General features: G+C 45.7%; 1 protein-coding gene and 1 pseudogene across 1 annotated transcript in view; one reads left to right on the top strand and one right to left on the bottom strand.

The window, feature by feature from the left end:
* The first annotated feature begins 8,186 nt into the window (after positions 1-8,186).
* Positions 8,187-23,827, top strand: part of PDE8A (phosphodiesterase 8A) — a 136,598-nt gene continuing 120,957 nt past the window's right edge. The window contains exon 1 of the mRNA XM_060005363.1: positions 8,187-9,669. Coding sequence (XP_059861346.1) covers positions 9,457-9,669 — 213 coding nt within the window. The 5' untranslated portion in view covers positions 8,187-9,456. The remainder of the gene's footprint in view (positions 9,670-23,827) is intronic.
* On the bottom strand, positions 23,241-23,350 carry LOC132421452 (U5 spliceosomal RNA; annotated as a pseudogene).

Raw genomic sequence — 23,827 nt, 5'->3', positions numbered from 1 at the left:
CCCTGCTCCTGCCTCTCACTTCAGGGCCTTTGTACTCTGTGCTTTCTCTTACCTCTGCCTGGAATGTTCCTTCCTATATACTTTTTAATGTTATTACTTTGTAGCCCAGATAGGACATTTTTAATTGCAAGAGACCAAAATTTAGACCCAAAGAGGCTTAATCAAAAGCAGAAGTGGGGCTTCCCTGGTGGCGCAGTGGTTGAGAGTCCGCCTGCTGATGCAGGGGACGCGGGTTCGTGCCCCGGTCTGGGAGGATCCCATGTGATGCGGAGCGGCTGGGCCCGTGAGCCATGGCCGCTGAGCCTGCGCGTCCGGAGCCTGTGCTCCGCAACGGGAGAGGCCACAGCAGTGAGAGGCCCGCGTACCACAAAAAAAAAAAAAAAAGCGGAAGTGGTTAAAGCCAAAAAGTCCCAGCATAGTTCGGACTTCAGGTATGGCTTGATCAGGGGTTCAAGCAGTAACATCAACACACATTAACTCTGGATTGGATCACGTGCCTATCTCGAAATCAATTTCTGTGGCTGGGGATGTGGTACATACTAAACATTCCACCCAAATAATTTGAGTTGATACTAGGCGTGACTGTGGTTTCCCAGAGGAAAATTAGGTAGCTATAAGGATGAATGGGTGCTGGGCAGGAAAAACAGCTATCCATTCATATTTCAGCTCAGGGAAAACATCCTGGTGCTCACTCTCCTCTGTTCAAGGTTAAGTCATTTCCCACTGTGCTACACAATCAGAGCTCCTTGGACGTCACAGCATTCATCAGCTTATAATTATACTCTGATGGAGTTGAATGAAGGAGCCTGCCTTCCACCCCAGATTATGAGCTCCATTGATAGGCAGGGGCTATTTGGCCATCACTGTATCGTCAGTATCCAACCCAGTGCCTACACTTGCTAGACGCTCAGCAGAGTCTGTACATGAAGGGATGAATCTGGGACCCCGGTTATTATGAGGCCCAGCCTGCTACTGTGACTTTTTCCAGCTGCACTGCTTCTTAGGCTGGAGTCTTTCCCCTCCAAAGTCTTCTCTCCCCTGCAAGCAGGCTTGGGCACACTTATACAGGACACCCCTCCCGAGAGAAGGGAATGACAGTTTTCCCATGGGAGGTGGGAGGCCTGAGACCCAGAACTCAGGGCGGGTGATTCAGGCCATCAGAAGCAACTTGATGAATCAGGAGAGAGGCCAGAGGAAAAAGGAGGGTTACTTTGGATCAAGAGCTTTAAGAGGAGTGATTCATGATCGTTGCGGCTGACATTTAAAAAGCCCCAAATACTTTTGGTGAACAGTGTGCTGCTTTGCATTTTGCCTCCCGTTTATCCTGGGACTGAAGCAGCCCACAGTCGCTCTGGGGTGTATCATATTCACTTGCTGCTTCTCAAGCATCAGTGATGTTTCGCTCCTCAGTTTCCCGTATGTAAGTTACTATCGCCAAAACTTATTTTCATGGAAGTGCTTGCACAGTAGGGACAGGTTGGGCTTTGGCGTCAGTTAGGGCACAGTGTGCACCCAGGTTCTGCCGTCTGCTCTCTGTGTGACCTAGGACAAGTTACTTAACCTCCCCGAGCCTCCATGTTCTCTCCAATAGCGAAAAGATGACAACATCATCCTCTCAGGGCTTTGGGGATATTTAGACGGGGATGCTTCTTTGTAGCGCAAATTCCAGGTTTAAGCTGTGGCGGGTGGATGGAAGGGGTGGGAAGGAGCATGTGCGTCACTGGAGGGAGGAGAACGGGGAAGCCGCAGGGCTCTGGGGTCTCCCTGCTCTACCCAGGGGTGAGCGTGAGTCTGAGTCCCCAGTAGAAAATCTGTGAACTGACGCTGGAAGGGCTCTTTGCCCAGATATAAACTCTGCCAGACACAGGGCGCAAACAGCATGCCTTCAGGGCCTAGGAGACAAAGTGAGACACTGTGTGTGTGCGCACACGCGTGTGTATGAAGGTGTAGGGTGACCGGTCGGCCTGGTTTGCCTGGGATTGAGGGTTTCCCAGGGTGCAGGACGTTCAGTGTGAAAACCTGGAGAGGAGAGTCTTGGGCAACCTGAGACGCGGCTGGTGACCCTGTAAGTGTGTCTTTTCCCCGACTTGTGCCTGGAGCCCAGAGGAGCTTCAGCACCCTGAGGACTCCAGGGCCTCAGCTTTCACAGCCTCAGGAGTCGGTGCCAGGGCCCAGCTGTTAACATGGTGTGGGGTGCCAGCAGAAGGGAGAGAGTGGGGGGTGATCTCACTGCCTCACCCCAGACCCCCTCAGACACTCCCAGAAGCAACTGGCTGAAACGTTGCAGGAGGCTGGAGGCCTGCCTTAGTAGAGGGGGAAAGAGCCAGCAAAATGTGGGTCATTACCACCATGGTGACCAAGGTGAGGTCTGGGGAAACATGGGTTCCATATAAGGGCCGAGCCAGAACCCGGCACTTAGCGTGATTTTTGTCATTATATTTTCTATTGGGCCATTGATAGTCTAGAGTACTACTTTTTACTTTTAATCTGGTCACTGTAGGGAAACCTTTCATGTTGATAACTCTTGAATTGATTTCTGCGTATTCTGAGTATAAAGCGACATTACTTGCCATTAATGATCAGTTTTATCTCCAGTTCTAATTTCTAAGCCACGTCTCATTGCACTTCTCAGACCATCTAGATAACATTGGCTAATAGCAGCGCTGGTTGTTGCCTTTCGTTTTATTTCTGAATCCATTAATTATGCTCTAGTCAAGTGCTTCTTGGTCTTGGGGCACCCTTTAGAGTAGACCCGCTGAGTCCCAGCCCTGGGGAGTGTTCTAGTGCTTCATTATTAAATATCTTGAAAGCTCTTAGCTGGAAATAAATATGCTTCATTGTATTAAAGAAGCATCTTCTGTTTTTAAGAGCCTTTGTAAAGGGTGGGTATTGGGTTATTAAAGACCTGCATCAGCTCTCGTTCTAAAAAACCTCAGTGTCTTCGTCTGTAAAATGGGGGCAGGGGTAGGGGAGCGGGAGGAGCAATAGTAACCACTTCATGGGGCCGTTTTGAGGAATACGTGAGCTCACACACGTGAAGTGCTTGTCACACAGGCTGGCCGGTGTCATCGCTGTCACAGGTTCCATCTCAGGGCTGCCTGGACACACTGCTCTCCTCCTCCAGGCCAGGAGACCCTGTGTTGCTCCCCTGTTCCTGCCCTGAAGGAGGGGCAGTCAACAGCATTCCTGGCCCCTAGAAACCAAGTGCTCTTTTCAGGTGGAATTTGGCTGAGAGCCACAGGCTGGGCGGTTGGGAGGCTGGGTGGGTTGGGATGAGCCCCCAGGGAAAGAACAAGAGCTGGAGGACTTCATGGGTCCTGGCTGTGGCCCATCCAGCTGTGTGACCTTGGCATGTCACTTGACCCCCCTGTGACCTGCTTCTTGAGAAGGCCATTCCTGAGGAAACCTGAGGCCAGTCCCACCTACCCGGGAGGGGGAGTGAGGCCAGGGACGGAGCCAGGGCTGGGGCACTGGGTCCAGGGTAGAGGGAGGCATGGACTGTTGTTATTAAATAACAACATGACCTGCAGGGCAGACCCTGTGAATTTCCCCCAAGATACCAGATTCCTCCCCCGCACTGCCCCATGCTTGTCTCCCCCTGCACACACCTGGACAGTGCACTTTTCAGAAGAGGAAGGCAGAACCGGTCACAGAATTTGTGGGATCCAGTGCGACATGAAGAGAGCTGAGGTGTCAGGACAGCGAGACGGTCCTAGTGGCATCTGGGTCCCTGTATTCTTCTCTTCCGGTATTCTTGGGAAATGAAGCAGTAAGTACCTACCCTGGCTGAACTAGTGGAGTTGGTCTCTGACCTTTACAAACAAATACAGCAGTGTTAGGAATTTGGGACTTTCTCCAGTAGGTGGGAGAGGATATGACCCCCTGGTGTGGTGGGAAAGTGTGGATGGAGCCAGGGAGCTGGCACTGGGGGCAGAGCTCCTTGTTGGGAGTGGAGGAGTCTGAGACGGCAGGAGCTAATAAGGTCGTTTTGAGGAAGGGGGTCCACATTAGGTTGTCAATCCTGAGCTCCAGGAGAAACACGAGTACCAAGGTCTGGAGCCAAATAGAGGAGAGAAATGCAGGTGTACGTCTGAATTCTGGAGTGAGAGGACAGCATCTGGGGGCTTCTCTCTACTGTTCTCACCTATAGGAAGTGCTGCTCCCTCCTTACAGTTCTGGCCTAGGGGCGGATCATCCAGTCCCTCCCTTATCTGAGAAAGGCTGGAACATTCAAACACTTTACTAAAGGCTTGGGAGTACAGACAGAAATAAAGATAAGGAGGCCAGGGGCCTGGAGAGGATGATCAACAGAGGCCTTGCATCTGGGGGTGGCTGGATCCCCCTTATCCAGGAGCAGAGGGCATGTCCAAAGAGCTCCCCCTTCTCAGTCCCTCAGCTCAGCCAGGCTCTATGTTTTCATTTCCCCTCATCCCTTCTGGAGCTGCGGTGGGCTGAGGGGTACATAACTTTTTCACCAAGCAATTCAACTTTTAGCAGTCCACCTTACAGAAAAAGATACATTCAAGGATGTTCACGGCAGCCCTGTTTGTGATATCCTAATAGCTGTGTGTGTGTGTATAATATTTAACATAGAAGCAGGTCTGGAAGCATATGGTCCAAACTGTTAACAGTAGTTACCTCTATGGAAGGAAGGGAGTGGGAAGGAAGAGAGACTCTCCTTTGCCTCTGCACACTTTATATACTTCTGCTAAGTTTGCTTTTTCTTTTCCTATTTTTCTAGCATGTATTAATGTGTATATTATAAAATGTGTAATTTTAAAACAATTTAAAAATTACATTGTAGAAATCTAGGGCAGGACAGGAATAAAGACGCAGACGTAGAGAATGGACTTGAGGACACGGAGAGGGGAAAGGGTAAGCTGGGACGAAGTGAGAGAATAGAATTGACATATATACACTACCAAATGTAAAATAGATAGCTAGTGGGAAGCAGCTGCATCGAACGGGGAGATCAGCTCGGTGCTTTGTGATCACTTAGAAGGGTGCGATAGGGAGGGTGGGAGGGAGACGCAAGTGGGAGGGGATATGGGGATATATGTATATATACAGCTGATCCACTTTGTTATACAGCAGAAACTAACCAACATTGTAAAGCAATTATACTCCAATAAAGACATTAAAAAAATTACATTGTACAAAAGTTTGAAAGCTAGAGAAATGAACCTGGTGAAGTCTGATGCCACAGATTTGTAGGGGTATTGAACCTCGGGGTCATTTTATTTCCTCCAGCAGTTGCTGGCAGTCTGTGCGGAGACCTGGAGGAAGGTGGTGTGGAAAGGACCCAGGAGAAGGTGGGAGCTAAGATGCAGGCGCTCAGTAATTATTCTAGGCACCTGATGTCAGTTAGCCCATTTAATCCCTGAGAGGTAGATACCCTTAATCCCAGATTTACAGTAGAGGAAAGCAGCTTGGAGAGGGGATGTATGGCAGGGCTGGGGTTCACACCTCAGGGTGCAGGATCTCTCCCACTTGTGGCTGCTTCAAGTCCAGTTCAATGGGGAAGGCGAGGAGAGGAGTAGAAAACAGAGTGCCAATAGCAGTCTTTGAACGCTGACTCTTGGGTGGAGGAGGAAATAAAGCCAGGAGGGAGCATCGGTTGTAAAAAGGGTCAGCTTAAGTGTAAGAGGTGTGGAAACGGAGTCGGTTTGGGTTTTAGATAGAATAAAGCTGTGTGGGACCCTGCATCTTCATGTCTCTCATGAACTGGTGAAGCGGCCATGAGGACTGAGGAGTCTCCTGGGAATGGCCTGTGCTAGTGGGTGGGTGGGGGCCCAGGCTGGCCTCTGTCCCTTGGGTGACTTCTTTCCCGGCCCCACTGACCTCATATCTGAGACCGCAGAGTAAGAACTGCTCGAGGGGACTTCCTTGGCGATCCAGTGGTTGAGACTTCCCCTTCCAGTTCAGGGCTATGTGGGTGGGGTGGGGTGAGGTGGGGTGCCGGTTGGATCCCTGGTTGGGGAGCTGGGATCCACTTGCCTCCGGCGAAGGAGCCAAAACACAAAACAGGAGCAATATTGTAACAAATACAATAAAGACTTTAAAAATGGTCCACATTAAAAAAAACAAAAACAAAAACAAAAACCAAACTGGGGGCTTCCCAGGTGGCACAGTGGTTGAGAGTCCGCCTGCCGATGCAGGGGACACGGGTTCGTGCCCCGGTCTGGGAAGATCCCACATGCCGCGGAGTGGCTGTGCCCGTGAGCCATGGCCGCTGAGCCTGCGCGTCCGGAGCCTGTGCTCCGCAACGGGAGAGGCCACAACAGTGAGAGGCCCGCGTACCGCAAAAAAAAAAACACAAAAAAACACCAAACTGAAGTTGACCTTCAACTACAATTCTGAGCCTGGTGGGTGTCAAGCACCTCTGCTTGGGGGAATGGATTGGGGGGTGGTGGAGGAGTATGTTCTCCTGCGTGCCATGGAACTTCCGGGTACCCACATGGCTGGGGGTGCCTCTCCTGCAGCAGGAGTGGGATGGTTCGTGAGCCCCCTACATACCACACGGGCTGGGATTCTTCATAGGGGATCAGGAGTCCTGGGTGAGCCAGTGGGTGGCCCATGCCAGTGAGGTTTGGGTTAGTTCTGTCATTGTGACCCCTTTTGTGTCCCCTGTCACTGAGGTCTGGGGAAACTGGGTAGAGAAGTGTTCAGGGACCTCAAGGTGCAGATTATGGCCAGGGAAGGAGGGGTGGGGTGGAACTGATGTTAGGCAGTTGAAGCTGAGATGGGGGGTGGCGGGGAGAGACTGTGACTTCCTGGAGTGTCCCAGGCTGAGTTCCAGAGTATGGATGAAAGTGAGTGGGCGGTTGTTCCTTGTGACCCCAGAAGTGGGCAGAGGACTCCTGCCGTTGCTGTCTGCTCCTGCTTTGTTCTTAGCCTTAGCTTTCTAAGTCTAGAGTCTCCAAATTGCAGAGCTGGAAATCAGTTAACGCTGCTATCCAACAGGTCTCTGGCAACAGAGAGGGCAAGAGTCCAGCTCAGGACAGCAAAGGGCAGCGCAGGAGGCCAGCGAGGCGGGGCTGGGGATAAGGGTCCCCACCTCGAATTAGAGCAGGGCTCAAGGATTTCCAAGGCGAGCCCAGGACACCGAGGTCCTGCCTGCGAAGGGGAGCCCAGAGGGCAGCCTGAAGCCCCTGGAGGAGGCAAGGTCAGTGCCGGGAGTCATCAAGGCCCGGCTTCTCAGTGAGGTGGGGAGGGGAGGACAGAGGGCGTGAGATAGACTTTCAAGCACTCTGACGGTTCAAAGCGTTTTCTTCACCAGTTACTCTTTATTTAGAAGAGTGCAGATTCTGCCTGGAAAAATTACATTCAAAACCCAGCAAAACAGAGGCAGAAAACACTACAATTGATGGTAAATTTCTTTTTCTGTGTCTTTCAAGACATCTTCTTTGAGCCGCTGGTACTTTTATAAGGCGTGGAGGCACACATAAGATTGCTAAATGTGCTTATGCTAAATGTGCTTAAACTTGATAGTGTAAGTTAGGTGCCAGTGGTTTGGGCCCGCTCGGCTAGTAAAGAGGGCCAATAGCACAAAACTGCCCTCCGGTTACCCGGCCTTTGAGCTCTGCCGCCCTCGGGAAACTGCCCGGTGCGCATCTCCAGCCCGGGATACCCCTGCTCGACGGGCGCCAGGGCTGTGGATCTTAGGCTCGTCTTGAAGCCCCAGTCACCACAGGGAACCCGCCTCCTGAGCCCGTCTGGCAGTCTCAGCGCTGCAACAGGGACTCCAGCCCGGAGCACGCGTCCGGGTCTTTACAGTAGCCGGGCTGGAGGCGGGAGCCCTGGCACCTCAGGGTCTTGCCAGGGCCGCGCTAGGAAAGGTGTGGACGGCTGGAGAGGAAAGGGACCCGTCGCACCAGGGTCTCGGCTGACCGGGAGCCGCAGGGAGGGCGGGAGAAAGGGCGGGTCCGATGTGGGCTGCTCCGGGGTCCTTGATGGACGCCCAGGAGTGCCACCCTCTCGCTGATCGTGGGAGGAGACCCAGGCACAGAGAGGCTAAGTGATTCGCTCAAAGTCACACAGCGAGCCGCTGGCGATATGTGTGGGATGTAGTTCTGCCAACGCGTCTCGCGTCATCACAGGCCGCGCCCGGCACGGCGGACACCTGGTTCTGCTCCCGCAAGCAAGGAGCCTTTGGGGCCTTGGGCGCCCCGTCCTTTGGTTAAGAGGAGAGTGGGACGGCATGCCCAGCTTGCCCCTAAATGTAGCTTCTTAGCATCCCAGCATCACAGCCTCCCGGTCGCCTGTGTAGGCGGGCATGGTGCTCCAGGTCTTGGCGCCAGAGGGAACGCACAAGGACTGCGGCCCCCGACAATGACGCCCGGACCCCACCTGCCTGGGACCACCCGAAACAGAGGTCCTTCCACCGGCCTCTTTTAATGGCTCCGAGATAGTGACCGTTATCTCTACTTATTTATTAGTCATGCAGCTGCTAAGTTATGGAGCCGGAGCCGGTTTTCGAACCCATTGGTCTGGGTTTTGGTGGCCGCAGGCCGGAGATCAGAGCCCACCGGCAGGGGTGGCTGTGTGTGGCCTTGGGCAAGTCTTTCTCCCCGCTGCCGGGTAGCGCGCCCCTTCCGTCGTGGCCGCGCCTGCTCAGTGGCGGGAGGGGCCCGGGAGGAGGCGGCGGGCGCCCCAGCTGCTTTGCATTGACGCCAGCACCCGCTGGAGGTCACAGCTGGGGGCTGGGCGCGGCGTGCTGCCGGGAAGACCCGGCCCGGTTAATGGAGCCGGAGCCGCTCCGCCCGCAGCTCCCGGGTGAGCGCCGCCGCTTCAGTGCTTCTCGACGGCACGGCTTCAGATCCCACTGGAGCCGAGGTCTCTCCTTCCCTACCCGGGCGGACGCTGCCTCGCCGCCCCGACCGGCTTCCTCCGGCCCCTACCCCTCAACGGCGAGAGATCTAGGCTAGCTTTCTCCGCCACCAGCCCTGGGATCAGGAGCATTTATTTATTCGCGGAGCGGCGTGGGTGCCCGAGCCTCGAGAGTCGGCTGCTAAAGCGCCGCGGAGCGGGAACGGGGCGGTGAGCGGGCGCAGCAGGAAACTCACCTCCCTCGGGGGTCGTGCCGCCCCACGGCGCGGACTCGCCTGCTCTCGGGTCGGGAGAGCTCAAATCTCCTCCCCCGAAATTCCCCGGAAGCGCGGCGCGGCCGAGGCGAGCGCGGCGATGTAAGGGAGGAGGCTAACGGCTCCTGCTTCAGGAAGGGCACGTTCGGAGGGGCGGCCGCGGTGCGCTGCCCGCCCCACCGCCCCCTCCCTACCGGCCCCTCCCCACCGCCGCAGCTGCTGCTCCCGCACTGCGATAAAAGGTGCGGCCGCACTTCCTGGCGCGAGACCGGCGCTCGCCGCCGCCCGCTCAGGCGGCTGCGAGGCGCCGGGCTGGCCGTTTACTGACCGTTTCGCGGCTACCCGCCAGCGTGTCGGCGACGCCGCCTCCAGCATGGGCTGTGCCCAGAGCATCCACGCTTCCGAGAGCCGGGTGGTGTACCACGGCGGCAACGAGGCCGAGGACGCGCCGGGCCCCGCGGCGCCGCCGTTGCAGCCCGGCGGGCCGCGCCTCCCACCCGGCCAGACGACGACCGCCTCGGCCCGGTCCTGCGGCTCCAGCCTCGTGGAGTCCGAGTCAAGCGTTGGCAGCAGCAACGGCAGCACGGTAAGGGGTGCCGGGCGGGCAGGGGCTTCGAGGCTTTGGTCCGCGGTGAAATTCGGGCTCCGTGGCGCGTCAGGTTTCCCACAGGGACGGGTGGGGCTCCCTCCCGGGCCGCGGTGCCCTGTCGCCCGGCTTTGGATGACTTTGACGGACGCCAGCGGGCCGTCTTGCCAGGGCAGCGACTGGAGGCGGACCAACCCTAGTCCTGGGCACCGTGCTTAGTAGAGTTGTGCTTAGGACGCTTTCCGAGCCGCGGCTTCGGTCCCTGGGACACATCCGACCCGACGTGTCGAGCAGGAGGGACCTCTGTGAACTTGACCCAGGCGGTTGCATCCATTACCTCCCAAACAGAGGAACCCCCCCCCCCCGCCCCGCCCCGCCCCAGGATATTCTGGCGCGACCCTGATCGTTAAGTCAGTGTGAACTTTGTTCCTTTGGTTCTCGTGGTGGAAAGGGAAGGCCGGCTGGCACTGTGAAGCCGGGGTACTGGACCCTACCACCGTGTTGCGTTTTCCCTCTGTCAGCTTTGCACAAGCATGCAGTTGCAGTTTTCCATTTTCTTTGGGACTATTAAAATGTAATCCGGAACATCAGCTTTGCTTCATTGCACATGTATTTGAGGTTCACTTTCATTAGCATGCATGTTGTACCTGAAGCATATGTAATTAGAAAATAGTATCAGAAACGCGATTTTTGAAGCGTTCAGCAGAACAAGGTTAATTTTTTATTAAGCGGTCTTACTGGGACAGTTTGTGACTGTGTTTTTAAATTGCATGTCTTCTCCAGCGCCTATTGCCTTGGCTATGTTTTGTCAGAGTTTCTGGGCTTAGTCTTTGTTAAGGTTTTCTAAAGGGAAGGTATTTTTCCTTTTTAGAAAAAGGAAAAAAATGTTCATGAAGGCAGACTGCAGCAGCTTTCGGGTTCTCTGATTTGAAATGTTAGAGCTGGAATTCACGCGTTGGTTTATGTGTTATTAAACTAGGGGAAAATATTCCTGTATGAATGGCTGCAGATTGTTGAGGATCATCCCTCTGGTTGCTGCTGTGTTTTAAGAGTCATTTGCAAAACTGTCTTGATTTTCTTGCTTATTGAGTACTGCTAGACCTCCCAAATTAGAGGGATAGAAATTGGTTCATTTTCTGTCTTAAATTACTAGCAGTCATCATGCCTTTTCTATAAAAGTGAAAAGTCTTTTTCAGTGTTGCATAACACAGACGAAGTGATTTCTCCCCCTGTCTTGCGCTATCTAAAAATTCAAATTCATTCTGATGATCAGATTTGGATTCCTTCTCCTACAGAGTCTTTGTAGAAACCTGTGATAGTTTTAAACTATTAACCTAAGCTGCTCTTAATGTCACTGTAATGCTTGTATGTTAAGCTACCTAACTGGCTTAAAAAAAAAAAAAAAAAGACGTCACAGGTGAAGTTGAATCTGGAAGCTTTAACAGCTTTCACGTGTTTGACCCAAATCTGATATTGGTTATCTTGCATTAAGTAATATCAAACTTCTAGTCACTAACATAGCTTTTTAAGAAAGAGTCCTGGGTCCTGGGTCCCGAATTCACCCAGGTGTCTTGTAAGCATTTCCAGTGTAGCAGCTTGCTCTTCTGCCATCCACATTGCCTAGAGGTCCCCTGTGTTTCTAAGAGTCTCAAGTATTCTGCCCATTGTCAGACCATTGTCTTGAGTTGGGGTCCAGAAAAATACATTCATCATTACAGTGCTTAATCCACTGGTATGCGTATAGTAGGTGTTAAATAAATGTTTGTTGAGTTTCATTTTTGTGGTTAACTGAAGAAAGTTTTTCAGTCCCTGGAATTGGATTCCATGAAACCTCCAATGTAGGCTTTAAGGTTAGGTTTTTCAGGAGGAGGAGTCAAATTATAAATAACCCCACAACCATAGAAATAATAGTCCCATGCTTGTTATTCATGAACTATATATGTTGATACCACATCTCAGTTACAGATATTTGTAATTAGGCATATCAGATAATAGGCAGAGGTAAATATCAGCATTCTTTTAGTTCAGTATTTTTTCTTTAAGGAAATGAATCTTTTGAAATTAAGATATTCAATATACTTTGGAAATTTAAAAACCCATGTTTAGGGAAGATAAGTTTTCAGCAGTTTAGCAAAGTCAAATTATTGTATAATGAATTTGAATTCCTTTATATTAACATATCAAGATCCAATTTTAGTTCATTAAAAATATTTTTCTTAAAAATATATTAAGTTAGCTTATTGTTGAGTGAATTCCAGTCAGAAATTCATTGGGGAAGTTTTTGTATTTCTATAGCATATAGTAAACACCAGTTCATCAGAATGCTTGGGAGATTGATAATCAATTGCATTCTCGGATTAATCATCCCCTACACCTGTAGCGTATCCCACATGTGTTCCATGAAGCAATTTGTGGACTGTTAATAAGTATTAAATGAATAAAGTGTCCGTGGTCAAATTAGTTTGGGAATTACTGGCTCAGACTAAGTTTGGCAGATTTCTTTCATACAGGATTTGTCAGAAAGCTTAATTTCCTAAAATGCACTGTGAATCTCCAAGTGGTGTTTAGAGTGTGCAACACTTCCCAAACGTGTTTGATTATGGAGCCCATTTGTTGAGGTATATCTTAGGCCACATGTTAAGACACGATTCCTAACATGAGATACCGACATTCAAAGTACAAGAAATGTACTTAACAGTAAAACTCAATAAACATAATCTGCTTCTTAATGATTCCAAAGGTACTTTAGGATCTTGTAATACATTAGACTGGGTCATCTTTATGAACGTATTTAAGTATTACTAAAAAATACTCTGGCTGTTTATCCATTTCAGTCTATGTGGTTACAGATAATGAATGCTGTGTTCAGTTTGAACACTTACAGTTTTGTATCAGGATGCACTCTAAACTGTAGCATTTAATATTTTCTTGTCAGTCTTTAGATTTACTCCGTTTTCCCTTTCCTTAGCTAGGACTTTGAGTTGCCCTTGAAAGATTTATGTGAGTATCCGAGGAGACCCTACGCTCACCCTCCCTCCCTTTTTGCGAACACCTAGTGCACTGCTGAAGACGGATGCCCTCCCCACCGTGTGTCGCCGATCAGCTCTGTGAGGGGCAGTCACGTCTGTTTTGTTCCCTGCTGTGGCCCCCCACACATTAGGCCTTCCACAAACATTGGTTGAATTGGAGAATTGTGTGGACTAGACTGTAGAAGTGAAAACTCCAGCCAGCCCATATAAAGGAGAAATAGAAACCAGTTTTAACTAGCATGGAGGCTGTAGGTTTAGATTTGGTTTTTGGAAGTCTCTTTCAGAGCATTTGTGCTCAGGGAATAATGTATTTCCACCCTGGTAAGCCCAGTAGATTTCCCTATAGAGATTTAAGGATTAGTGCAGCTGGGTGGGCAGAACACAACAGGTGACATGATGGCGTGGTCACACGCTAACCTCTAACCAGGGGTTACTGCCTTCAGCTCTCAGACCGATTCTCCATTTGTCTATCTCTAGTATTTGCTTGTGTCATTTTTTCCCCCACGTAGTTTTCTCTTATTTTTCACCACCTTCCCCTTCTTCCTAGTCTTCCTCCCTCCTTTTCCCTGCCAGCCCACCATCCTCCACAAAACTGGTGAAATTACCCACCCTAGTCCACCAAAGTTTAGTGGTTTCTTGGTGTTTCCTAGCTATGGAATAAAATTTGTTGCCTGCTCTTGACATACAGCGTGGATTAATCAAATTTTTATATTTTCCTAAAAGAAAGTGAATTTTTTCTTTGTGTGTGACCTGAGTGACCCCACCCCTGCAACTAGGGGTCACCGGCCCTTGGTAGATGATCTGGAGTTACTGAAAGTTTCCCTGTGAAAGTGTGGTTGAGAAAATGAGACCCAACTTTCTGTTCCTGAAATAGTGGCTATAATTTTATCTTGAGCTCATGGGCTGTGAGTTCTGTCATCACTGTGTTCTTATGCCTTTTGGTGTATAGAATCTCATTATCTTGCCAGGCCTAGCTATAAAGATAACTGCTTTTAAAATTTTTCTTGAATGCCTACTATATACATAAAGTGCTTTGTATTTTATATATATATATATATATATATATATATATATATATATATTTTTTTTTTTTTAGTGCTTAATATCATTGCCACCATAACTCTAAGTTTGGTTCTTAAGAGTGATGTTATGAATGTCACAGCTCTATCGGCTCAGACCTGCCCTGGGCTGGCCCTGACCCTATCCTTGCTGAAGCGAGTGTTGGGATGGGACCTGTGGTCCCTTCTGGCACAAATGTTCCCTGTGAAGTGGCTTATGACACTGGTTTTCCCTTGGACGGCTTGCCTGTTTGGATTGAGTTCTTCAGTAAGGGAAGGTTTGTGATGTGAGACCGCAGGGTGAGGCAGACATCTCAGAATAACCTAAAATGCCTTAATGGGCAAAGTATTTTTAAAAATTAACATAAAAAGAAATCAAAGAACAGAGGGAGAAGTTGCTTAGGACATGAGTAAGCCCTTGGTGGTATCCAAAGTCAGTAGCTTCAGCCTGGTTTCTCAACACAGTGGGATGGTAGGAGGCATTGGACTCTGAAGTTCTTAGAGAGTAGACTGTTCATATGAGTAATATCCCCCTTTCCTTGATGCCTCCTACGTGGTAGGCACTGTGCTGGATGCCTTTCAGATATAATCTCATTTCAACCCTGTGAGGTGGCTAGTGTCATTTCCCTTTTGCAGATAAGGCGCCAGAGGTTAGAAACTCACCCAAGGCCGTACATTAAGCTGGGATTCAAAGCCATTGCTCCTGGTGCTTACCTCCTGGCTTGTTGCTCTGAGAACCACCTGTCTCTATTACATCTACCATTCTGTGGCCTTCTGCTAGGCAACAGACATCACAGGTCCGCCTGGGTTTTAAGCAGGCATCCTGAATCTGTGTTATTAAGATTTTGTTAAGTCTTGACTTACTGGGGCAGTTGGTTCCAGCCCTACCTTAGGTTCCCATGTTTGTGGAAGTCGCAGCCATATTCAGCCCTATCCCAGTTAATTCCTCAAGTAAGGCATATTGTGAGGCCCTCTGATCTGTCCTCTTCACTCTCTAAAATGAGTTGGCAGGCATCCCTCAGGGGTACTTTTTCCTCTCCCTCGTGCTCAGGCTGCAGGTAGCCTTCCTTAGCCAGGACCTCTGTAGGAGCCAGCCTGGAGTGCAGCCCCTCGCCCCCTTCTTCTGCCCACAGTTCTGCACATACATATCCTCCCAGACTTAGGCCCAGCTGAAATCTTTCTTGAGGCCCTGGTTATGCTTGCACTCTCTTTCCCCGGCTCTAGGGACTTTCTCCTATAGCCCTTGTGGGCTCGGTTTTCTCTTTTGAGCCTCCGACTGGATTATAGGCCACTTGAGGGCAAGGACTGTGTCCTAGTTTCATTACGGTTCCCCAAGTGTCTGGCACACTAAGTAAATGTTCGGATAAATACACCAGTCTCTAAGACTGAAAGGGCTTTTATTCATATTCCACGGGTCTATCTCACCTGTTTAAATTTAACCAAAATTATTGGAGTGTGTTGTTAAATGTTTTAATAAAAAGCCAAAATACCCTGAAGCCAGTGATTCATCTGTGGGAGGGACTAGTAAAGCTTTTGCCTCTCATTTTGGCCGTGTCAGGGTTGAGCAGTGTTCCTGGGTCTCGTCCTTCTCTTCTACTTTTGTTCTGCTCTGGTAAGAAGAGTGGTGGAATATCTTGTCAGAGAGCTGTTTTGACAAGTTTTGTGTTGCAGTTTCTTAGCTACAGGCCTCGTATGCAGTTTGCCCATCTATATAGACAGGAAGGATATCACAGATTTCCCCAGAATTTGGGGATGGCCTCAAAGAACTCAGCAAGGGGGGCTTGCCAGTTCTTTTATTCTGTGTGGGTTGGAAGCACACCTTCAGTCTGTTGAGTTCATGCTCATTTACTGTCTGCGTGCCTCTCCCTTTCATGTCCTGCTAGTGTAAGTACAACAGCTGCTTCAGCCTTGTCACTCTGCTCATGGGACAAGCAAAGGGCTGGTGGCACATCAGCAGTTTCCACGTGGTCTTCAAATGTTTGCGGTTGCCGGCAGGTCCCTCGTTGAGGTGTGTTTGAAAGAACAGAGGTGGAGGAGCCGGAGGTGTTTGTTTTTAAGTCCAGCACTGTGAGGTACCGGCTGTGTAATATTTGGCAAGTTCTGATCCTAAGTTTTCTCAAGCATAAAATGAGACTAGAATACCTGGGTTTTGGTGAGGATCACTAAAATAATCTGTGTGAAAGTGTTTTGTAAACTCCAAAGCACCAGTACATGTAAGGATTGATCTTTTTCTTTCAGTTACCTTTTTCAAAGGCAAACTTCACTCAAATATATATGCTTCTTTTTGTTTTTTGCTAAATTTTTTAAAAGATTTTTGTTTTTTGATGTGGACCATTTTTAAAGTCTTTACTGAATTTATTGCAACATGGCTTCTGTTTTATGTTTTGGTTTTTGGACCGCGAGGCATGTGGGATCTTAGCTCCCCGACCAGGGATCGAACCCACACCACTTGCTTTGGAAGGCAAAGTCTTAACCACTGGACCACCAGGGAAGTCCCTATCTGCTTATTTTTTAAAGCACATCTCTTCCTTTTTAAAATATATTTTTGTCTTTTCCCTAATATTTTATTGTGAAAATTTTCAAACATACAGCAAAGTTGAAAATTACCGCGTGTATACCTACCACCTAGATTCTGCTGTTAACACTTTCTTTTATTTGCTTTACCACTTCTCTCTATCCCTTTATCCACCCAGAAATCCATTTTACTTTTGGAGTCATTTCCAAGTAAGTTCCACATATCAGTATACGTGACTCCTGAACACTTCAGTATGCATATCACCTAGAATTAAAAATTTACCTTTTTTTTTTTTTTGTACAAGTGTGTATGCTCCTGTAATGCAAATCTCTGTCAGGATACAGAATATTACCATCACCCCAGAAAGTTCTCTGTGTTCCTCTTGCATTCCTAACCCCACCCACTAACAACCACAGGTTGTTTTTTTTTTAACATCTTTATTGGAGTATAATTGCTTTACAATGGTGTGTTAGTTTCTGCTTTATAACAAAGTGAATCAGTTATACATATACATATGTTCCCATATGTCTTCCGTCTTGTGTCGCCCACCCTCCCTATCCCACCCCTCTAGGTGGTCACAAACCACCGAGCTGATCTCCCTGTGCTATGCGGCTGCTTCCCACTAGCTATCTATTTTACGTTTGGTAGTGTATATATGTCCATGCCACTCTCTCACTTTGACCCAGCTTACCCTTCTCCCTCCCCATATCCTCAAGTCCATTCTCTAGTAGGTCTGTGTCTTTATTCCCGTCTTACCCTTGGGTTCTTCATGACCTTTTTTTTTTTTCTTAGATTCCATGTATATGTGTTAGCATACGGTATTTGTCTTTCTCTTTCCGACTTACTTCACTCTGTATGACAGACTCTAGGTCCATCCACCTCACTAAAAATAACTCAATTTCGTTTCTTTTTATGGCTGAGTAATATTCCATTGTATACATGTGCCACATCTTCTTTATCCATTCATCCAATGATGGACACTTAGGTTGCTTCCATCTCCTGGCTATTGTAAACAGAGCTGCAGTGAACATTTTGGTACATGACTCTTTTTGAATTATGGTTTTCTCAGGGTATATGCCCAGTAGTGGGATTGCTGGGTCATATGGTACTTCTATTTGTAGTTTTTTAAGGAACCTCCGTACTGTTCTCCATAGTGGCTGTACCAATTCACGTTCCCACCAGCGTGCAAGAGTGTTCCCTTTTCTCCACACCCTCTCCAGCATTTATTGTTTGTAGATTTTTTGATGATGGCCATTCTGACTGGTGTGAGATGATATCTCATTGTAGTTTTGATTTGCATTTCTCTAATGATTAATGATGTTGAGCATTCTTTCATGTGTTTGTTGGTAGTCTGTATATCTTCTTTGGAGAAATGTCTATTTAGGTCTTCTGCCCATTTTTGGATTGGGTTGTTTGTTTTTTTGTTATTGAGCTGCATGAGCTGCTTCTAAATTTTGGAGATTAATCCTTTGTCAGTTGCTTTATTTGCAAATATTTTCTCCCATTCTAAGGGTTGTCTTTTGGTCTTGTTTATGGTTTCTTTGCTGTGCAAAAGCTTTAGAGTTTCATTAGGTCCCATTTGTTTATTTTTGTTTTTATTTCCAGTTCTCTAGGAGGTGGGTCAAAAAGGATCTTGCTGTGATTTATGTCATAGAGTGTTCTGCCTATGTTTTCCTCTAAGAGTTTGATAGTTTCTGGCCTTACATTTAGCTCTTTAATCCGTCTTGAGCTTATTTTTGTGTATGGTGTTAGGGAGTGATCTAATCTCATACTTTTACATGTACCTGTGCAGTTTTCCCAGCACCACTTATTGAAGAGGCTGTCCTTTCTCCACTGTACATTCCTGCCTCCTTTATCAAAGATAAGGTGACCATATGTGCGTGGGTTTATCTCTGGGCTTTCTATCCTGTTCCATTGATCTGTATTTCTGTTTTTGTGCCAGTACCATACTGTACTGATTGATTACTGTAGCTTTGTAGTATAGTCTGAAGTCAGGGAGCCTGATTCCTCCAGCTCCGTTTTTCGTTCTCAAGATTGCTTTGGCTATTCGGGATCTTTTGTGTTTCCATACAAATTGTGAAATTTTTTGTTCTAGTTCTGTGAAAAATGCCAGTGGTAGTTTGATAGGGATTGCATTGAATTTGTAGATTGCTTTGGGTAGTAGAGTCATTTTCACAATGTTGATTCTTCCAATCCAAGAACATGGTATATCTCTCTCCATCTATTTATATCATCTTTAATTTCTTTCATCAGTGTCTTATAATTTTCTGCATACAGGTCTTTTGCCTCCTTAGGTAGGTTTATTCCTAGATATTTTATTCTTTTTGTTGCAGTGGTAAATGGGAGTGTTTGCTTGATTTCACTTTCAGAGTTTTCATCCTTAGTGTATAGGAATGCCAGAGATTTCTGTGCATTAATTTTGTATCCTGCTACTTTACCAAATTCATTGATTAGCTCTAGTAGTTTTCTGGTAGCATCTTTAGGATTCTCTATGTATAGGATCATGTCATCTGCAAACAGTGACAGCTTTACTTCTTCTTTTCCGATTTGGATTCCTTTTATTTCCTTTTCTTCTTTGATTGCTGTGGCTAAAATTTCCAAAACTATGTTGAATAAGAGTGATGAGAGTGGGCAACCTTGTCTCGTTCCTGATCTTAGTGGAAATGGTTTCAGTTTTTCACCATTGAGGACGATGTTGGCTATGGGTTTGTCATATATGGCCTTTATTATGTTGAGGAAAGTTCCCTCTATGCCTACTTTCTGCAGGGTTTTTATCATAAATGGGTGTTGAATTTTGTCAAAAGCTTTCTCTGCCTCTATTGAGATGATCATATGGTTTTTCTCCTTCAGTTTGTTAATATGGTGTATCACATTGATTGATTTGCATATATTGAAGAATCCTTGCATTCCTGGAATAAACCCCACTTGATCATGGTGTATGATCCTTTTAATGTGCCTTTGGATTCTGTTTGCTAGTATTTTGTTGAGGATTTTTGCATCTATGTTCATCAGTGATATTGGCCTGTAGTTTTCTTTCTTTGTGGCATCCTTGTCTGGTTTTGGTATCAGAGTGATGGTGGCCTCGTAGAATGAGTTTGGGAGTGTTCCTCCCTCTGTTATATTTTGGAAGAGTTTGTGAAGGATAGGTGTTAACTCTTCTCTAAATGTTTGATAGAATTCGCCTGTGAAGCCATCTGGTCCTGGGCTTTTGTTTGTTGGAAGATTTTTAATGACAGTTTCAATTTCACTGCTTGTGATAGGTCTGTTCATATTTTCTATTTCTTCCTGATTCAGTCTTGGCAGGTTGTGCATTTCTAAGAATTTGTCCATTTCTTCCAGGTTGTCCATTTTATTGGCATAGAGTTGCTTGTAGTAATCGCTCATGATCTTTTGTATTTCTGCAGTGTCAGTTGTTACTTCTTTTTCATTTCTAATTCTGTTGATTTGAGTCTTCTCCCTTTTTTTCTTGATGAGTCTGGGCTAATGGTTTATCAATTTTGTTTATCCTTTCAAAGAACCAGCTTTTAGTTTATTGATCTTTGCTATCGTTTCCTTCATTTCTTTTTCATTTATTTCTGATCTGATTTTTATGATTTCTTTCCTTCTACTAACTTTGGGGTTTTATTGTTCTTCTTTCTCTAATTGCTTTAGGTGCAAAGTTAGGTTGTTTATTCGAGATGTTTCCTGTTTCTTAACGTAGGATTGTATTGCTATAAACTTCCCTCTTATAACTGCTTTTGCTGCATCCCATAGATTTTGAGTCGTCGTGTCTCCATTGTCATTTGTTTCTAGGTATTTTTTGATTTCCTCTTTGATTTCTTCGGTGATCACTTCATTATTAAGTAGTGTATTGTTTAGCCTCCATGTGTTTGTATTTTTTACAGATCTTTTCCTGTAATTGATATCTAGTCTCATAGCATTGTGGTAGGAAAAGATACTTGATACAATATCAGTTTTCTTAAATTTACCAAGGCTTGATTTGTGACCCAAGATATGATCTATCCTGGAGAATGTTCCATGAGCACTTGAGAAAAATGTGTATTCTGTTGTTTTTGGATGGAATGTCCTATGAATATCAATTAAGTCCATCTTGTTTAATGTATCATTTAAAGCTTCTGTTTCCTTATTTATTTTCTTTTTGGATGATCTGTCCATTAGTGAAAGTGGGGTGTTAAAGTCCCCTACTATGAATGTGTTACTGTCGATTTCCCCTTTTATGGCTGTTAGTATTTGCCTTATGTATTGAGGTGCTCCTATGTTGGGTGCATAAATATTTACAATTGTTATATCTTATTCTTGGATTGATCCCTTGATCATTATGTAGTGTCCTTCTTTGTCTACAACCACAGTTTTTTTTTCCCATTGTAAATTATTTTTGCCTGTTCTAGGTGTCATATAAATAGAATCTTAAAGAATGTATTCTTTTGTGTAAGGCTTTTTTCATTCAGCATAGTATTTTTGAGATTCATCTATGTTGCTCTTTTTTCTTGCTGAGTATTATTCTGTTGTGTGACTAGATCACAATTCACTTATTCATTCTGTTGTTGAGGGATGGTAGGGCCGCTCTTAATTTTTGGCTATTAAGAATACAGTTGCTATGAATATTCTAGTATAAATTATAATGTGGGCATATGCTTTCATTTTTCTTGGGTAACTACCAAGAAGTAGAATTGCTGGCTCATAAGATAGCTATTATATTTAGCTTTTTAAGAAACTGCTTGACCTTTCTCCAGGGTTATACAATTCCACACTCCTGCCAACAGTATATGACAAAAATGCCGGTGGTCTACGTCCTTGCCACCGTTTGGTGTTATCAGTCTTTTAATTTTAGCCATTCTGGTGGGTGTGTAGTGGTATCTCCTTGTGGTTTTGATTTTCATTTCCTTGATGGCTAATAATTTTGAGTATGTTTTCATGTGCTAATTGATTGTTTATATAACTTCCTTTCTGAAGTTTTTATTTTAACTGTTTTTTATTAAAAGGAAATATAAATATTTTCATGATCTCTGGGTAGGGAAGGACTTATTAAACAAGTTACACAAAGCAGTTACCATAAAGGAAAGGGTTAATAAATTCAACTAAGTTAAAATAAAGAACTTCTCATCAAAAGAGAGTGAAAAGGAAGGAAACCATAAACTGGAAGAAGATATTTGCAACACACAACACCAGTGAAGGATTGGTATCCAGAATAAATATAGAACTCTTACAGTAGATAAGAAAAGGACAGCCCAGTTGAAAAATACACCAAGACTTAGGGAGCTTATCAAAGAGGAAACCAAATGGCCAATACATGTGTGAAAAGATGTCAGCCTCACTGGGGAAATGCAAATTAAAACCACAATGAAATAACATTTTACACCCACCAAATGGGCAAATGTTTAAAAGCCTGACAGTATTTTTGAGGAATTCTTCAACACTGTAAGTAAAAGCATAAATCGGTTGGAAAACCGATTGGAAAACCATTGTCATTACCAAGTAGAGTTAAACGTGTGACCCTATGACCTTGCAATTTCAGTCCTAGAGACACATGTGTATTGAAACATGCATAAGAATGTTCATAGGAGCATTGCTTTTAATAGCAAACTTTCTGATAAAACCCAAATATCTCTCAGCAACTTAATGGATAAGTTGTGATATGCAAAGGAATGCTTTTCAGCTTTGAAAATGAATGGCTTAAAAAAAAAAAGAAAAGAAAATGAATGGCTTATAGGTACAGATATGAACATAGATCAATCTCAAAAACAATGTTGAAAGAAAGAACTTATAGAAGAATTTATAAAGTATAATTCTTTTTATTTAAAGTTTAATAACTAAATCGTATGTTATATAGGAATATATGTGATGTACCTATAGATATTAAAACTATAAAGAAAACTAAAGAAATAATTACAATAAAATTCAGTTAGGCAGAGAAAGTTTATTTTACAGACTAAAATGATTAGCAGGTTAATTTGAGTGCCTAGTACAGAAGATACAGGAGCCAAGCAGGAGGCCCTGCCCTCAGGGCAGAAAGAGTCCTCTCTGGAAGTGTGGGGCAGGCCTCTGACCTGGAAGTGAGGATGACGCCTGAGGGATGGAGTGGGTGTTCAGATAACTGGCAGGAGCTTGGTCTCAATTGGTCAGAAGGTGCAGAGGGAGGAAGGGAGGGAGGGGTGTTTGGCCTGGGCTAAGAAGACTGGGAGGACCTGGATGGGTAGAGAATGGGGGTGTGTATGGGGTGGGGGGGTTGCTGGCTTGTTCCACAAACAGCGAGGAGGTTGACCAGGGATAGGAGGGAAGGCTTGAAAGCCAGGTTAAGGAGTTTGAAGTCCATCCTGTGAACTTCAGAGAACTTTCATTTTCAGCATTGTAGTTACAGGATGAATGTATTTTATGAAGATTAAGTTTTAGGAGGAAAGTGCACTGGGTGGGGTAAGGAAAAGTTAGAGGCGGGGCATCACCCAGGGGGCTATCGTGGTGGTTCAGGCACAAGGTATGACCAGATGTAACTAGGTAGTACAGTGGTTTGGGAAAGGAAGGAAGGAAGAGCTGGCAGGCTAGGGAATGGATTGGATTTGGGGAGTGAGGGATGAGGGAAGTGGAGGGTGACTCAGAGGTTGGGGTTTACCAGCTTAGAAGGACTGTGATAACATGCTCAATTTCTGCAGTGCCGTATAGTTGACTGGGCGCTATTTTTTTTTTTTTTAACTGAAGTATAGTTGATTTACAATGTTGTGTTGATTTACAATGCTGTGTTTTCTGGTATACAGCAAACTGATTTTATATATACACACACACACACACACACACACACACACACACACATATATATTCTTTTTCATATCCTTTTCCATTGTAGTTTATTACAAGATAGTGAATATAGTTCCCTGTGATATACAGTAGAACCTAGTTGTTGATCTATTTTATATGTAGTAGTCTGTATCTGCTAATTCCAAACTCCTAATTTATCCCTCCCCCCTTCCCCTTTGGTAACAGTAAGTTTGTTTTCTAATGTCTGTGAGTCTCAGAATTGTTTCTCTCCATGGAAATCTTTAGTAAAAGGCAAAAGATTTATTTGATCTGAAGAGAAATCAGAGTATACTGAGTGCAATTTTTATACATCATCTCATTTGATGTTCACCAAACTCCTGTGAGGTAGGAAGGAGGGATTTTATTTTCCCTGCTGAAGACCTAAAAGAAGCAGAAATTTAAAGCGATCAAATGACTTGCCCAAGTTTGTGGTGACTGCTTACAGAAACAGGTCCACTATAGTAGCATAGGGTAGAAGTCAGAGGAAAGAGAGGTTAGAGAATTTTTAAAAGCCTTTCTTGTATCTTGGTTCTGGATTTATTTTATAAAAGTAAACTTTTATTACTTTTTCTCTTACAAAAGTAATGTTCATTTTAGAAAACTTGAAAAAGAAAAGGACCTTAAATTGCATAATCAGGAGATAGCTACTCATAAAATGGTAGTATGTTTCCTTCCATCCATGTAGATCACTTTAAATAACTGTAATTAAAAACTATTTTTTAAAATGGTTTTATTCTTTTAGTTCTAGGAAACATTTAATAGTTATT

Source organism: Delphinus delphis, chromosome 2, assembly GCF_949987515.2.
Source record: "Delphinus delphis chromosome 2, mDelDel1.2, whole genome shotgun sequence".
In the NCBI taxonomy this organism is placed as follows: domain Eukaryota; kingdom Metazoa; phylum Chordata; class Mammalia; order Artiodactyla; family Delphinidae; genus Delphinus; species Delphinus delphis.
The sequence above is the reverse complement of the archived record's forward strand: the minus strand, read 5'-3'. Positions and strand labels throughout refer to the sequence as shown.